Source organism: Nelumbo nucifera, chromosome 5 (genome assembly GCF_055504915.1).
Source record: "Nelumbo nucifera cultivar China Antique chromosome 5, China Antique-T2T, whole genome shotgun sequence".
NCBI classification, from domain to species: Eukaryota; Viridiplantae; Streptophyta; class Magnoliopsida; order Proteales; family Nelumbonaceae; genus Nelumbo; species Nelumbo nucifera.
Window position 1 is genome coordinate 57,768,476 of NC_142653.1, and position 18,551 is coordinate 57,787,026.

The 18,551-nt window shown below is 42.3% G+C and overlaps 1 protein-coding gene across 7 annotated transcripts in view; it reads left to right on the plus strand.

Moving 5' to 3' along the window:
• LOC104596833 (L-arabinokinase-like) overlaps positions 1 to 18,551 on the plus strand; it is a 161,273-nt gene that overhangs the window by 106,904 nt on the left and 35,818 nt on the right. For all 7 annotated transcript variants that reach the window (XR_002022626.2, XR_016076348.1, XM_088888061.1 and 4 more), the window contains 2 exons: positions 5,012 to 5,142; positions 5,225 to 5,306. Coding sequence is in view for 5 of the 7 variants with exons in the window: in XM_088888061.1 (XP_088744187.1) it covers positions 5,012 to 5,142; positions 5,225 to 5,306 (213 nt within the window). In the remaining 2 variants the exon portion in view is untranslated. The remainder of the gene's footprint in view (positions 1 to 5,011; positions 5,143 to 5,224; positions 5,307 to 18,551) is intronic.

Sequence of the window (18,551 nt, forward strand, 5' to 3'; positions counted from 1 at the left end):
CACAGTTTGGCAAGAAAATCAAGCAATTCAGGTCAGATAATGCTGTTGAATATTTCGAAAGATCCTTAAACTTGTTTATGGAGGATGCGGGAATGATTCACCGGTCATCTTGTGCTAGTACCCCCCAACAGAATGGGTTTGCTGAGCGCAAGAAGACACTTATTGGAGACTGCACGAGCTTTATTATTTCAGCACAAGGTTCCAAAAGGCTATTGGTCTCAGGCAATCCTCACTGCATCATATCTGATAAACCGAATGCCATCTAAAGTCTTGGGAATGAAGACTCCATTTTTAGTTCTTTGCCCTCATCTCCCTGTTTTTTCTCTTCCACCAAGGGTCTTTGGGTGTGTATGTTTCATACATGTCAAACCAAGAAAAGATATGTCACAAAAGATGTGGTGTTTTTTGAGTCTCAATCCTACTTTCAGTCTTCCTCGGATCCTCTTCAGGGGGAGACTAGTAGGATGGAAGAGGACCCTCCAGTTGATTCTTCTATTCCCCATTTCTTTGTGCCCCTCTCTGCCTCGGATCTTCCATCTTCTCCTTTTGATCCTCCTAGTTGTGGTATCCCAGGTGAATCTAGTGAGGCTCCCATTGGCCCAGCTACTACTAGTGATGTGGAAAATGTTACTAAAGGCTCCAACAGGCAGCAGAAAGATATCAGAGTTACCTACAATAGAAGGAAGAAGAGCCCTCCAACTCATGACAGCAACCAATTGGACTCGGATCAACCTTTCTCAGTCACTCAAGGTAATCCTATCAATTCCTCTGACTTGGATCTTCCAATTGCACTTCGTAAATCTACTCATTCTTGTACTATCAGATACCCTATTGCGGATTTTGTGTCTTACTCACACTTGTCCCCTAGTTATTGTTCTTTTGTGTCTGCTCTCTCTTCTGTGCATCTTCCTACTAGGTACTCTGAGGCTGTGTTTGACCCAAGGTGGAAAGAGGCTATGAATGAAGAAATGAAGGCCTTGATGAAAGCAAGGACTTGGGAACTAGTAGATCTACCAGAAGGGAAAGGTACTGTTGGATGCAAGTGGGTGTTCACCGTGAAGCATAAGGAGGACGGGTCCATTGAAAGATACAAGGCTATACTCGTGGCAAAGGGGTTTACTCAAAATGAAGGAGTTGACTACAAAGAAACATTTGCTCTCGTAGCAAAACTCAACACTATCAGAGTCCTACTCTCATTAGCTGCAAACTTCTCGTGGGAGATTCATCAGCTGGATGTGAAGAATGCTTTTTTAAATGGTGATCTACATGAGGAGGTATTGATGGATCCTTCACCAGGTTATGAATTTGGCAGAAAAGTGTGTAGACTGAGAAAGGCACTATATGGACTTAAACAGTCCCCTCATGCCTGGTTTGAGAAGTTATGTGGAGCCATGAAGAAAGGTGGTTTTAACTAAAGGGTTAACCACAGTGAAATTTTTGGACTTCCTGGGCAAGCTAAACATGATTAACTTCCGTGCTTAGCTTGAGGGGGAGTGTTGGTTCGGCTGATATGTTGTTATTCTCTTGTCTCGGCTGGGTATTAGAGTCTCTAGTTAATGGGCCTTAGTAACTAGGCCTAATTGTATCTTGTGTTTTATTAGACTGGGTGTCCCATCACTAATCAAGGGCATCCTGGTCCTTTCATGTAAATTATGTATTGCTCTTATATTAGTGAACAGTGCCCATTTGAACACATCAGACTCTCCTCTCTTCTTCTTCCTCTTCTTCTTCTCAGCTCTCTCAATAGGTTCAGTTCGGAAAACAACATTTATACCCTTTCTGGGTCCTAGAGTAGCCAAGGAAGATACATTTAATGGAGCGAGCATCCAACTTGTTTAAACCAGGACCAAGATTCTGAGCAAAGCACACACACCCAAAGATTCTAGGTGTCGAGGGAAATGGAGACAAAGTAGGAAACAAGATAGAGAACGGAGAACGACCATCAAGAACGAACGTGTGCATGCGATTAATGAGAAAACAAGCAGTAAGGACTGCATCACTCCAAAACCGTTTAGGAACATTCATATGATGAAGAAGAGACTGAGTTGTTTCAAGTAGATGTCTATTCTTCCTCTCAGCTACCCCATTTTGCTGAGGAGTGTGGGCACATGAGGTCTAATGAATTATACCATGTTGTTCTAGGTATTGCTTAAAGGAAGAAAGAAAATACTCTCTACCATTGTCAGAACGAAGAATTTTAAGTGAAACGCCAAATTGTGTACACACTTCAACATGAAATTTTTGGAAAATGGAAAATAATTCATTTCTTTCTTTCATTAAAGAAAGCCATGTCATTTTAGAACAATCATCAACAAAATTACAAGATATCTGTAACCATTGTACGATTCAATTCTAATTGGACCCCAAACATCTGAATGAACTAACTCAAAATGACTCAACATAGAACTATCAACTCTAGGACTAAAGGAAACCTGGTGGTGTTTCCCATACTAACACGACTCACGCTACAAAGATGACAGACTACTCAATGATGGAATAAGAAGCTTGAGAACCTTAAGAGATGGATGGCTGAGTTTACAATGCCACTGAAGGGGACTCAAGGAGGTTAGAAGCGCACCTGTAGAGCCTCCACCATCAAGATAATACAATCCGCCAGCTTCATGCCCTCCACCAATCTTCTTCCCCGTCGTTAGATCCTTAAAAACACAAGATAAAGGGTAAAATGTGATGGAACAATTGAGAGATTTGGTTAGTTTGCTAACAGACATAAGATTAAAAGGAAATTTTGGAACATATAAGATAGAACACAAAGGTAGAGATGCAGTGGTAACATTACCAACACCGTAGATGGGGGAAGTAGATCCATTAGCAAGGGTAACATTATTTGATGTAGAGGTTGGAGAAAGGGAGGAAAACACACCTGGAGTTCCGGTCATGTGATCAGAGGCTCTAGAGTCAATTATCCAGGGTGAGGGTTTGGATGCTAGGCAAGCTATACCTGAATGAGCAAGGGTGGCAGTGTTCTGATGTGCAGTGGCCTGAAGAAATCTCTCATACTCCTCTCTGGGAATACTCATCATTTCCCTCCCTGAAGTAGTTGTGACTATAGAAGATACTGGACCAACTGGTTGAGTATCACTGACTTCACTACCACCAACAACTGCATGATTAGCTCGTGTGGATGGTGGGCCATGTAAATCATAAAAAAAATTAACTATGTGTCCTCTTCCACAGTATGTGCACTTCCTTGTTGTGCTCCCCCTTCCTCTGCCATGACCTCCCCCTGAATCACGACCTCCACCACTGGTACGACCACCCATAGGATTACTATGGCCCCCCTTAACCATATGGCCACCTCCTCTCTGCCCATAAGAACCACCTCGAGTACTAACCAGTGCTGATCTTTCTGAAGCTGTGTTACTCTCTAAGGGGATAAGAGAAATCCTATGGAGACAGGCAAACACTTCTTCTAGAGTCAGGAGAGCAGATCCTCCCAATATTTGTGCCCTGACCAGTTCATACTCTGCTTTCAGTTCCACCAAGAACCGCGTAACATCAAGTTGTTCCCTTTGTTGTTGCTGAATTTTAACGTCTAAGGTTAAGGGATGATGGACGTTAAGTTCATTCCAAAGATTTTTCATGCTGGCATAATATTCTCTAAGAGTCTGATTTTCCTGCCGCAAACTGAAGTATTCTTTATAAAGCTGATAAACCCTTGTAGTATTGTCTTGTCCCGAATAGAGTTTCTTCACATGTTCCCAAATATCCCTTGCTGTATCTAAAATCATGAAGTTAATACAGATTTTTTTGGCTCCATACTGTTCCACAACCATGTCATGATCTGAGCATCCTCTTGCTCCCAATCACTAAACCCCGGGCATTCAGCACTCAGTTTCTCCTCCCGTACATGTTTCACTTTCTTCTTGGCCTTCAGAAACACTTCCACCGACTTGGCCTACGGAACATAGTTTTCACCGTTGAGTTTGATGGATGTCATTTGTACACTTAAAAAATCAGGAGATATCATCACACTCGATTTCTGGTCACCACTTGAATCACCAACCGATGCCATAGCACTCTACGAAGCTGGTCACGAAAACAAATTCCAGCTACTGCACTACTGTCCTACTTCCACACCAACACACTTAAAAGTCACCACTAGCCTGCCCTAGCATGCATTCGGCCACTGTGAACACCACTAATCTGCGCACTGGCAGATTTAAAAACACCCAGAATCACTCTTGAAACTGTTCATTAGAGGGCAGACCACAACCACTACACCCACTCGACCACCACAGCTGTCACATATAGTGACAGCAGTCCTCACACAGACAAAACCTTGGATTTCTTGTTCACTCGAACTGCTGTAGTTGCCTACTGTCACCAGAACCAGAAATCTGGGTTACTTCACAGTCCTCTAACCCAGATTTCTCACACCATAAAAAAAAAAGGTTGTTGCAGAACCCTTACTGTCATGAAACCTTAGGTATTGCCGCAGAAATAGAAACCCTAATATCACAAACTACTAGATGTTGCCGCAGGTACCTAGGTTCCTTCTTCTCTAACCCAGATTTCTCACACCCAGAAAAAAAAAACGAAAATGAAGGAGAAGGAGAAGACAGAAGGTTGCAGTCGGCTTCTAATACTGGTGCTCTGATACCATGAAAGTGTTCAGCCAAACAGAGAAGAGAAGAGAGAGAAAGAAAAAAGAAGAAGAAGAAGAAGAAGAGGAAGAAGAGGGAGAGAAAGTATCGAACTAGACTCTTCATCTAACCCAGTCGACCATATACTTGCATTTGAAATTATAAGATGCAAAAGACTGAAATGCCCCTGCATGTGAGGAGACATACAGCCAACATAATACATAAAGTGAAAAGATGAAAGTACCCTTTTCTAACTGACTCTAACAATCCTATTTAAGATTTCAGTATAGTAAGTATTGTTTAATAATACAGAATGATGAACCCATGTAGTTCTGATAAAATACCTTGACTATTCTGTTCTTTTGTTAGTCGTTTTGCCTTGTATATGCTAATTTTACTCTTGTCAGGTTTCATATCGATCAGAATCAAGTAACCATGGAACAACCTTTGATATGGAATTATCTGATTTGATGGATGGCAAGGAGCCAATTTCATATGAAAAGGCAAACAAATACTTCACGAGGGATCCATCACAAAAGTGGGTCTATCTTCTTCATGGTTTTCAATATTTTACTCATTGGAATTCTGTTACTATAATTTACTTGTGTGTTCTATTTTAGGTGGGCAGCATATATTGCTGGAACACTCCTTGTTTTGATGACCGAGTTGGGTGTACGTTTTGCTGATAGTATCAGTATATTGGTACGGTTCATTTACCTGATTTTCAGAATTGCTAGTTTTTTTTTCCTTCCTAGTATGTTACAATTTCTTATTCATGTTTGCCCAATATATCTTCTGGGTTATTACTTATTATTTTCCTTTTAAAATATTACATTAAATGGACGGTGCTATAACCTTGTTATCAGTTGTGAAAACCTTATTTAGTCCTAGGTTACAATAGAGAAAAAGGAGAAGAAGAAGAAGAAGAAGAAGAAGAAGAAGAAGAAGAAGAGGAGAAGAAGAAGAAGAAGAAGAAGAAGAAGAAGAAGAAGAAGAAGAAGAAGGGTTTGGCCAATAGAGGAAAATCCATCCTCTCTCTAGTCGACCCACTTGTATTTATTTCCAATAACATAGTTACAAGAAAGACCATATTGTCCCTCATAAGTGATGGGACACATAACTTAAACTTGAATAAAACAGACCTTTCAATCTCAAATAAATAAACCCAATGACCAAAATACCCCTGTTTTGTGTACTCTAACACCCCCTCAAGCTGGAGAGTATATGTCATATAGTCCCAGCTTGTCACAAATATAATCTACTCTGCCCCGAGACAATCCCTTTGTAAAGAGATCTGCCCATTGATTTCCTGAGCTCACATGAGATGTGGTTATCACTTCCTCTCTCACAAAGTGACAATCAACCTCAATATGCTTGGTTCTCTCATGGAAGACTGGGTTGGAAGAGATGTGAACAGCAGCTTGGTTATCACAGTATAGTCTCATGGGTTTGTCAACCGAGAACCCCATCTCTTGTAGCAAGTTTCTTCAACCATACTAGTTCACATGTGGTATGAGCCATAGCTCTGTACTTAGCTTCTGCACTACTCCTTGCCACCACTGTTTGTTTCTTGCTCTTCCAAGTTACAAGATTGCCACCAAGGAAGGTACAATACCCTGTAGTTGATCTCCTGTCTGATATAGAACCAGCCCAATCAGCATTTGTATACCCTACTATTTCAAGAGTCCCTCCACTTTTGTATAGCAAACCACGACCTAGAGCACCCTTCAGGTACCTAACAATCCTTAAAACTGCTTCCCAATGAGGAATCTGAGGATGTTGCATAAACTGACTCACCATACTCACAACAAATGATATATCTGGTCGGGTAATTGTTAGATAATTCAACTTTCCCACCAACTTCCTATATCTTCCAGGATCATCAAACTCTTCTCCTATATCAACACTCAACTTGACATTAAGTTCCATAGGAGTCTCTGCTGGTTTAGCACCTAACAGTCTTGTTTCTTCAAGTAGGTCAAGAACATATTTTCCTTGACATAAGTTAATTCCATACCTTGACCTTGCAACTCTATTCCTAGGAAGTACTTCAGCTTACCCAAATCTTTTGTATTGAAGTGGTCCTATAGGAATTTCTTCAACCTGTCAATCCCATTACTATCACTCCCAGTTATGACAATATCATCCACATACACCACTAGTAAGATTTTCCCATCTTTTGAGTCATGGCTGAACACAGAATGGTCTACCTAACACTGTTTCATCCCAAAGTCTTCACTACTTCACTGAACCTGCCAAACCATGCCCGCAGAGATTGTTTTAGTGCATAAATTGCCTTTTTGAGTCTACAAACCTTACCATCCTCCCCCTGAGCAACAAACCCTAGCGGTTGCTCCATATACACTTCCTCAATGAGATCACCATGTAGGAAAGCATTTTTGATGTCAAGTTGCACAAGAGGCCAATCATACATAGCAGCTAATGAAATCAACACCCGAACTAAACCAATCTTAGCCACAGGAGAAAATGTCTCCATATAGTCCACACCAAACAGTTGAGAATATCCCTTGGCCACTAACTTGGCCTTCAATTGCTCCACACTGCCATCTGGAAGATACTTCACTGTGTACACCCAACAACATGCTTACCAGGAGGAAGAGCAGTGAGTTCCCACATGTGATTGTGTTGTAGAGCAAATAGTTCCTCTTTCATTGCTTGCCGCAACCCTGGGGAGGTAAGGGCTTCCTGGACAGTCTTGGGAATGGAAACAGATGATAGCAATGATATGAAGTTGCGATGAGAAGCAGAAAGGTGAGCAATTGAAACATAGTGTGAAATAGGATGAGAAGTACAAGTGCGTTTACCTTTCCGCAGGGCAATAGAAAGATCAAGGTCCAAGGGAGAAGAAGCAATGCCAGGATCTGTGGACGAGGGCTGAATTGGAGGAGGGGCCGGTGCTCTTCTGTGAGTATACACTTGTCTGATTGGTGGCCTCTCAGTAGTAACTAGCACGTGAGGTGAATCTACAACTGGAATGGAAACCACGGGAAGAGGATCCGCAATAGGGAAGGGAAGAGGAAGTACAAGGGAAGGAGAAGAAACAATAGTATCCGAGAAAAAAGGAACCGATTCAAAGAAGGTGACATCGGAGCACACAAATGACTTATGGAAGTTAGGGTTATAGTACTTATACCCTTTCTGAGTCCTTTAGTAGCCAAGGAAGATACACTTAGTAGCTCGTGCATCTAACTTGTCTAAACCAGATCCCAAGTTTTGAACAAAACAAACACATCCAAAGACTCTTGGGGTGAAAGGAAACAGAGACAAGGTGGGAAACAACACCGAGCAGGGGGATTGACTTCCAAGGATGGACATGGGCATCCTATTGATGAGAAAACAGGATGTGAGGACGGCGTCACTCCAAAAATGCTTTGGGACATTCATATTAAGCATCAAAGACCGAGCAGTTTCAAGGAGATGTCGATTTTTTCTTCAACTACACTGTTCTGTTGTGGGGTGTAGGCACAAGAAGTTTGATGAATTATCCCGTGGTGCTCTAAGTATTGCTGAAATGGTATTGAGGTGTAATCTTTGGCATTATCGGAGCGAAGAATTTTAATATGAACACCAAATTGGGTACATATTTCAGCATAAAATTTTTGAAAAATAGAGAACAATTCACTGCGATCTTTTATACGATAAATCCATGTCATCCTTGAAAAGTCATCAACAAAAATTACAAAATACTTATAGCCATTGTATGACATCACTTTGATCGGATCCCAGACATCAGAATGAACTAAAGAAAAGGACTCAAGACACGACTATCAGCTCTTGGACTAAAAGAGACTCTATGATGTTTCCCAAGCTGACATGACTCACAATCCAAAGATGAAAGATGACTCAAGGAAGGAACCAGCAACTTCAGAGCCTTGAGAGAGGGATGACCAAGTCTGCAGTGCCATTGAAGAGGAGTAAGAGACAACTGGAAAGCTATTGGAGGGCCACCACTATCAAGGTAATACAATCCACCTGCCTCATTCCCTCCACCCCTCTTCATCCCCGTCTTGTGATCCTGAAACACACAAGAAGAGGGATAAAAGGTTATGGAACAATTAAGTGACTTGGTTTATCTACTAACAGACATAAGATTAAAGGGGAACTTGGGAACATATAAAACAGATGATAAAGACAAGGAAGAGAGATCAACATCACCAACACCACAGATGGGAGATGTATGACCATTAGCAAGAGTAACTGTTTGAGGTGTGGAGGACTGAGAAATAGAAGAAAATACATTAGGAGTCCCAGACATATGGTCCGAGTCTCCGGAGTCAATGATCCAGTGTGAAGGCTTGGAAGCCAAGCAAGCCATACCTGAATGGGCAAGGGTAGCTGTGTTCTGCTGAGAAAATGTCTGAAGGAACTGCTCATATACCGCACGGGGTACACTCACCATCTCCTTCCCAGAAACACCAGTAGATATGGAGGGGATCGGGTCAATTTGCTGACTTTCAGTAGCTGTACCACTACCCCTAGTCACAGCATGGTTAGCCCAAGTGTTGGGTGGACCATGTAAATCATAGAAGAAATTAATCATGTGCCCCTCTAATCCACAGTATGTACACTTCCTAGGGGCATTACTTCTTCCTTTACCACGACCTCCCCTGAGTCCCGACCTCCACTCTGGCCACCAGCATGGTTAAACATGGGACCACCACGGTTACCTGGAAGTCCACGACCACCACCACCACCACCTCTATTTCCACGGCCTCCCCCTCTAGTCACCACAAAACCAGATCTGTCTAAGAGAGAAGAATGCTCTGTAAACTCAATAGATGTCCTGAGACGAGCAAAAACTTCTTCAAGTGAGGGAAGAGCAGACCCCCCAGTATTTGTGCTCAGACAGGCTCATATTCAGCCTTCAAACCCACCAGAAACCTTGTCACATCAAGTTGCTCACGCTGTTGTTGCTGAATCTGAACATTCTGTGTCAAAGGATGATACACATTGAGCTCATTTCGGATATTCCTCAGACTTGCATAGTATTCCCCCAAGCTTTGACTGCCTTGCTTCAAATTAAAGTACTCTTGGTACAACTAATACACCCTAGTTGTATTGTCTTGCTCGGAATACAGTTTCTTAGCATGATCCCAGATTTCTTTAGATGTATCTAGGAACATAAAGTTCACACTAATTGTTGGTTCCATGCTATTCCACAGCCATGTCATTATTTGTGCATCTTCCTGTTCCCAGTCACTAAACCCTAGAGAATCAGAGGAGGGTTTCTCCTTTCTCAGATGTTTTACTTTTTTCTTGGCTTTTAAAAACACCTCCACAGATTTTGCCCACGGCACATAATTCTCACCATTCAACTTAATAGATGTCATTTGAACATTTAGGTAATCTGGAGAAATCATAACGCCTGTTTTATTGTCATTCCCATCTCCAATCGATGCCATCTTAACTAATTCTCCTTACCTCACAAGGAAATCACTGTTATATGTAGAGTATTCACCTTCAAATATTCAGCGCAACCTCACGCACCTCCACAAAACTTATCTCACTTTCAGCACCACCAACTTCTTCAAATACACATTACACATCAAATACAGAAGCTGAAATCACTCAGTCATTAAATCAAACACCTGTACTGCACACTGCAAAACCATTAACACACCAAATACAAGGGCTGAAATCACTCAGCCATTAAACCAAACACTTACACTGCACTCTGCAGAACGAACTTGTACTCAGCTGAACACTGTTCACCCGAACTTGCTCTCTTCGTACCATTGAATAGAGAGCTTCCTACCAATCACCACAAACAGCCACTGCACCACAAACCGGAGGCATGAAGGCCTCCTACAGAGAAAAACAACCACTCCTTTTCAGCCTTTCCCTTTGTTGGTTCAATTGGTTTAGTGTTTATGTTAGTCTTATTTATGTTTTAAGTTCTTGAGCTTATTATGGGCCTTAGTTATTGAGCCTAAACTTGTTTTATCCTTTTTATGTCTAGGTGTCCCATCACTAATTAGGGGTATTCTAGTCCTTTCTTATAACATTACATTGTGAATACTTATATAAGATTCTAGGGCCGGCTGAAGTGACTAAGCCGCCATTCTCAGATCTCCTTTTTTCTTCTTCTTCTTCTTCTTCAGCTGCTGTTCTCCATCAAACATGGTATCAGAGCATTAATCGGTCTGACTGGTTACAGCCGCCTCTTGTCTCCACTTCTCTATTCCTTTTTTTCTCTCTCCTATCTCGGTCACTGTGAAGAAACCCTAGGGTTGACCATAGAAAACAGCAAGGTCTGTATCTAGGGTTTCTCTTGGTTGTAGGGCCCAAGGGAAGTTTGTTCCAGAAGCTGATGCCCTACTAGAAATCCTGCAGCAAGTAGTAGCCATTCGGCTGCTAAGAGAGATCTGTGTGGAACAGATCTAGGTGGAAGGACTGAGATAGACAGTCCTAGTACAGATCGTAAGGGTGGTCACAGTCTAGGTTCGACCACCAGAGGTGCCAAAGAGGTATTGCCCTTGGCTACAGATACGACAACAGATGTCAAAGCCCAGCCCAGAAGTGTTCAGTACAGTACAGGGGTGGATTGTTCTTGGTTTCAGAACTGTTACAGAGATGCTTCAGACCTGTTACGGGGGGGGGAAGGTTCTCAGACTTGTAACAGCTCCGGTAAGTCTGAAATCGTGTTCTTTGTACTGAGATTTCAATTGTGATCACTGTAAGAGGAAGGAGATGTCTTCAATATCAGGAGAAGTGTCTTCTAAGGATAATAGAACTGGTGGGAGGTCTTCTAATCTGGAAAACCCAAATCTGCACAACTTGCAGATCACCAGTGTATTGTTGGACGAATATAACTTCAGAAAAAGGTCTGTTTCAGCCATGCTCTTCATTACTTCCCGGGAACTTACGGGTTATTTAGATGGACAGAAGCAGGAACCTAAAGAGGGTAGTGTGGAGTACGCAATATGGCACAAGGAAAATGCTACTGTTATGTCCTGGCTGCTTGCTTCAATGACTCCAAGAGTGGCCAGGACTGTTCAACACTTTCCCACTACTGCTAAGATTTGGGAGAAAGTGTCTAAAACTTATGGACAGAGAAAGAACAATGCAAGAATCTATAGGCCAAACCAAGACATTGCTGCATTGAGACAAGGAGATATGACAGTTGCAACTTATTTTGCAACCCTAGAAGGACTATGGGAAGAACTTGATCATCATCTTATTCTTGGTTGGGATAATATAAGAGATAAGGAGAGGCATGATAAACAAATTGAAGAAGGTAGAGCCTTTAAGTTCTTAGCTGGCTTAGACCCAATGTATGAGAGCATAAGGTCTCAAATTTTGGGAAGGGATGAAATGCCAGATTTACACCATGTCTACTATCTAGTAAGGAATGAAGAGGTTAGGAGGAAAGAGATGCAAGTTGACACTCAAATACAGCCTGTTGAACATTCAGCCTTGATTTCTTCAAACCAAAAAGGGAGCAAGCATTCGGACAAGAGGCATCTTAACTACACTCATTGTGGAGGTGAAAGGCATGTAAAAGAGACTTGTTGGGTTCTTTATCCTCATCTGAAACCAGCTGCATTAAGGAAAGACAAGAAGCCTCAGAGGAATCAAACAACAAGTGGAAACTTTGTTACTAGTCACAGTGGTGAGAGCCCGAAGAACACATCTACAGTTACACTTCCTCCCCTGGGACAGACTGCTAATTCCCACACATCTGGGTCCTTGGATTTCACTGCTGGTGATGTAGAGGTCCTTAGCCGGGCCTTAACCCGTCTAAGGACTAATTCCCTTGCTTCCACCTCTCTTGCCAAATCAGGTATTGTCTCTGCTTGTAGTGCAACTAGTTCTATAGAGTCTACTTCTTGGATTATTGATTCCGGTGCAACTGACCACATGACACACATGTCCTCTTTATTTTCTTCTTATCATTTGATGTCTGGCCAAGATAAGATGAGAGTTGCTAATGGTTCTCTCTCCACCATCTCTGGGAAAGGGGTGGTTGACCTAAGCAAGGACCTCTCTCTTAAATTTGTTCTACATGTTACCAATCTTACTTCCAACCTCTTATCAGTTTCGAAACTTACCAAGAATTTAAACTGTAGCATAACTTTCTTTCCTACTCATTGTGTCTTTCAAGACAGACTGACGAAGAGAACGATTGAGAGCGGTCATGAGTGTGGAAGTCTCTACTATTTTGATGCAGACATCAATTCAGCCTTACAATCATTTGCTACCAGTAGTCAAAATAATGAGGAGTCAATAGCTAGGTTACACTTGTGGCATGCTAGGCTAGGTCATTTACCTTTTTCGTCATTGCAAGGGTTGTTTCCTGAATTATTCAAGTGTGTTTCGAGTCAAAGTTTAGTTTGTGAAGTGTGTCAATTGTCAAAACAATGTAGAACTCTTTATCCAATTTCTACTAATGGAATTCAAGCTCCTTTTGATTTGGTCCATTCTGATGTTTGGGGCCCTTCACCTCTTGTTTCTGTAGATGGCTTTCGTTACTTTATCAGCTTTGTTGATCACTATTCACGATGCACATGGATCTACTTGTTAAAAGGACGTGATGAAGTGCCATGGATAACCATGGCATTTTGTAAAATGATTGAAACTCAATTCGACAAGAAGATTAAGTAATTCCGTTCAGACAATGCTGCTGAATATTTTGAATGTTCCTTGAACCTATTCATGGAGGATGCAGGAATGCTACACCAGTCATCTTGTGCTAGTACCCCTCAACAGAATGGGGTTGTTGAGCGCAAAAATAGACACTTATTGGAGACAGCTCGAGTTTTACTATTTCAGCACAAGGTTCCCAAGCACTATTGGTCTCAAGCAGTCCTTACCGCATCATATCTAATAAATCAGATGCCATCTAAGGTGTTGGGAATGAAAACTCCTTTCTCTGTCCTTTGCCTTAATCTTCCAAACTTTCCTCTTCCACCTAGAGTCTTTGGCTGTGTATGTTTTATTCATGTAAAGGATCCAAAGAAGACAAAGTTGGATCCTAGGGCTACGAAAGGAATCTTTCTAGGGTACTCTCCTACACAAAAGGGTTACAAGTGTTATGATCCAGTTACCAAGAAGAAATACATCACAAAGGATGTGGTATTTTTTGAGTCTCAATCCTATTTTCATTCTTCCCAAAATCCACTTCAGGGGGAGACTAGTGGGATGGAAGAGGATTCTTCTTCTCCCTCTTTTTTTGTGCCTCTTTCAGCTTCGGGCCTTCCATCTTCTCCTCCTGATCCTCCTAGTTGTAGCACCCCAAGTGAATCTAGTGAGGCTCCCATTGAACCTGTTACCACTCTTGATGTTGCGGATGTAACTGAGGACACTAATAGGCAACAAAAAGATATGAGAATCACCTACAACAGAAGAAAAAAAGACCCTCCAACTCATGGCAGCAACCAATCGGACTCGGATCAATTTGTCTCAACAACTCTAGGTAATCTTATCACTCATGCTTCTGATTTGGATCTCCCTATTGCTCTTCGTAAGCCTACCCATTCTTGTACTATCCGACACCCCATTGCTGAATATGTTTCTTATTCACATTTATCTCCTCGTTATTATTCCTTTGTGTCTGCTCTCTCTTCTGTGCATGTCCCTACTAGGTACTTAGAGGCAGTATCTGACCCAAGATGGAGAGAGGCTATGAATGAAGAAATGAAAGCCAGGACTTGGGAATTAGTGGATCTACTAGAAGGGAAGAGCACTGTGGGATGCAAGTTGGTGTTCACTGTGAAGCATAGGGAGGATGGGTCCATTGAAAGATACAAGGCCAGACTAGTGGCGAAGGGGTTTACTCAAAGGGAAGGGATTGACTACAAAGAGACTTTTGCTCCAGTTGCTCAACGCAATCCGGGTTCTATTGTCATTAGCTGCAAACTTCTCAAGGGAGCTATATCAGTTGGACGTGAAGAATGCTTTCCTAAATGGTGATCTACATGAAGAGGTATTCATGAATCCTCCACCCGGTTATGGTTTTGATGGGAAAGTGTGTAGACTGAGGAAAGCATTATATGGTCTTAAGCAGCCCCCTCGATCTTGGTTTGAGAAGCTCTGTGGGGCCATGAAGAAAGTGGGATATACTCAAAGTGGCGCAGATCATACTTTGTTCATAAGGAAACAGGATAACAGACTTACGACACTCATCGTCTATGTGGATGATATGGTGATTACAAGGAATGATCTAGAAGAGATAAAACGATTGAAGGAGTTCTTGGCATCTGAGTTTGAGATCAAAGACTTGGGCCATCTGAGATACTTCCTTGGAATTAAAGTTGCTAGGTCACAAGAGGGCATTTATATATGTCAACGGAAGTACATCCTTGATCTTCTAGAGGAGACAGGTATGATGGGGAGTAGACCAGCGGATACTCCAATAGAACAAAATCATTGTCTATAGGAATCAGTTGGAGAGGACTACCTTGATAAAGATAGATACCGAAAACTGGTAGGGAAATTGATATATTTGTCTCTCACTCGACCAGATATTGCTTATGCCATACATGTTGTCAGCCAGTTCATGCACTCTCCAAAGATTCCTCATATGAGAGCAGCGGAAAGGATTCTTGGGTATTTGAAGACTTGCCTAGGAAAAGGAATTTTGTTCAAAAAACACAATAAAATCATTGTCTATAGGAATCAGTTGGAGAGGACTACCTTGATAAAGATAGATACCGAAAACTGGTAGGGAAATTGATATATTTGTCTCTCACTCGACCAGATATTGCTTATGCCATACATGTTGTCAGCCAGTTCATGCACTCTCCAAAGATTCTTCATATGAGAGCAGCGGAAAGGATTCTTAGGTATTTGAAGACTTGCCTAGGAAAAGGAATTTTGTTCAAAAAACACAATAAAATTGAAATTGAAGCGTATACTGATGCAAATTGGGCTGGTTCTGTTGGAGACAGGAAGTCTACTTCTGGGTATTGCACGTTCGTTGGAGGGAATTTAGTTACATGGCGAAGTAAAAAGCAGAATGTGGTTGCTAGATCAAGTGCAGAGGCTGAATATCGAGCTATGGCTCATGGTGTTGCTGAACTGTTGTGGCTTAGGACTCTTCTTGGTGAGCTCGGGATAAGGGTCGAGTGTCCTCTCAGGCTGTATTGTAACAACAAGGCTGCCATCAACATTGCAAATAACCCAGTGCAACATGATATGACGAAGCATATTGAGATTGACCGACACTTTGTTAGAGAAAGGATAGTCTCAAGGGAACTCTGCGTTCCTTATACTCCTTCTGAGATGCAGATTGAAAATGTGCTAACAAAAGGACTAGCTTCAATGAAATTCTTAGACTTACTTGGCAAGCTAAACATGACTGACATCCATGCTTAGCTTGAGGGGGAGTGTTGGTTCAATTGGTTTAGTGTTTATGTTAGTCTTATTTATGTTTTAAGTTCTTGAGCTTATTATGGGCCTTAGTTATTGGGCCTAAACTTGTGTTATTCTTTTTATGTCTAGGTGTCCCATCACTAATCAGGGGCATTCTAGTCCTTTCTTGTAACATTACATTGTGAATACTTATATAAGATTCTAGGGCCAGCTGAAGTGACTAAGCCGCCATTCTCAGATCTCCTTTCTTCTTCTTCTTCTTCTTCTTCTTCTTCTTCTTCTTCTTCTTCTTCTTCTTCGGCTGCTGTTCTCCAGCAAACACCCTTAATCTCCCAGTGGTTCTTGAGAAATCTGCAAAACCCTAGAGAGGAGGGCAAAAAAAAAAAAACTGGGTGAACCAGAATAAAAGAGCAAGACGAGCAGATCTGAACTTATTACATGCGCTCTTATACCATGTGAAAACCTTATTTAGTTCTAGGTTTGTTGAAGTTTGACCTGCCATAGAATTCTGTCTTGTTCGTTGACTGTAGAGTAAAGTAGACAGCAAGAAGTAGGAGAGGAAAGAAGAAAAGAGAGAAGAGAGAAAAGAGAGAAAGGCTGGTTCGAATTAGGGAAAAAAGTTAATCCCTTGATTCGGCCAGACCTATTATTATATTATTGACTTATTGGAAAAGACTTGAGTGCCCTTCTTTAAGTAAGAGGCACTCGAACTAACATAACAGTACACATCAGCATTCTCAACAAGTACAAAGACTGAAATACCCCTTCACTAACACCACTAACACTCCCCCTCAAGCTGGTGAGAATATATCATATAATCCCAGCTTGTTACATATGTAGTCCACTCTCCCCCGACTCAAGCCTTTTGTAAACAAGTCTGCCCACTGGTTTCCCGTACTAACATATGCAGTTTCTATCACCCCATTCAGCACCTTCTCTCTCACAAAATGACAGTCAACTTCGATGTGCTTGGTTCTTTCATGAAACACTGGATTGGAAGAGATATGAACCGCTGCCTGATTGTCACAGTAGAGCTTCATTGGAGTACTGATGTCATATCCTATCTCCTGTAGAAGGTTCCTCAGCCACACTAGTTCACAAGCAGTATGTGCCATGGCCCTATATTCCGCTTCTGCACTGCTTCTTGCCACAACTGTTTGCTTCTTACTTTTCCATGTTACCAGGTTACCCCCCAGAAAGGTGCAATAGCCTATGGTAGATCGTCTATCAGACATAGAACCTGCCCAATCAGCATCGGTGTATCCTTCTACTACCAGTTTTCCACCACTTCTGTACAGCAAACCACGACCAGGAGCTCCTTTCAGATACCTCACAATCCTTAGCACTGCATTCCAATGTGGGACCAAAGGTTTCTGCATGAACTGACTCACCACACTAACCGCAAATGAAATATCTAGCCGAGTAATGGTTAGATAGTTTAGTTTGCCTACAAGTCGTCGGTATCTGCCAGGCTCTTCAAACACTTCACCTATATCACTGCTCAGCCTCGTATTTGTTTCCATAGGTGTCTCATCCGGTTTGGTACCCAACAATCCTGTTTCTTCCAGTAAATCAAGCACATATTTCCTCTGGCACAAATTAATGCCATGCTTAGATCTTGCTACCTCTATGCCCAAAAAGTATTTCAACTTGCCAAGGTCCTTTGTCTGAAAGTGTTCCTGTAGGAATGCCTTCAATCTGTCAATGCCCTTTTTATCATTCCCAGTCACAACGATATCATCCACATACACCACCAATATTATTTTACCTGCCAAAGAGTCAAGACTGAAGACAGAGTGATCAACTTGGCACTGTTTCATACCAAACTTCTTGACCACCTCACTGAACCTACCAAACCATGCTCGAGGGGACTGTTTAAGTCCATAAATAGCCTTCTTAAGTCTGCATACCTTACCATCCTCCCCCTGAGCAACAAACCCGGGTGGTTGCTCCATGTAGACCTCCTCGAGCAAATCACCATGCAAAAAGGCATTTTTGATATCGAGCTGATGGAGAGGCCAATCAGACATAGCTGCAAGAGAGATGACGACACGAACTGACCCTATCTTAGCAACCGGGGAGAACGTCTCCGTGTAGTCAATGCCATAGGTTTGGGAGTACCCTTTGGCAACCAGCCGCGCCTTCAGGCGCTCAACACGACCATCTGGCAAGTACTTAACACTATACACCCACTTACAACCGACAGCCTGCTTCCCAGGAGGAAGAGCGGTGAGATCCCAAGTGTGATTATGATGCAAAGCAGAGAGCTCTTCTTCCATAGCACGGCACCACGCTGGAGAGGTAAGGGCTTCCTGGACATCCTTAGGAACAACCACGGAGGATAACAAAGATATGAACTGGCGATGGGAAGCGGAGAGGTGGGTAAGTGAAACAAAATTGGAAATAGGGTGAAGGGTGCAAGTACGCTTACCTTTCCGTAAGGCAATAGGAAGATCTAGGTCGGAGGCTGGTGTCGAAGCTGGAGCTGGATCTGTCGACGGTGATGAAGCTGGAGGAGCTGCAGCCGGTACACGTGGGCGATGTGTATACACGTGACGGATGGGTGGACGGTCAACCAATGGTGGCACCGGAGGCAAGGACGTAGGCATGACT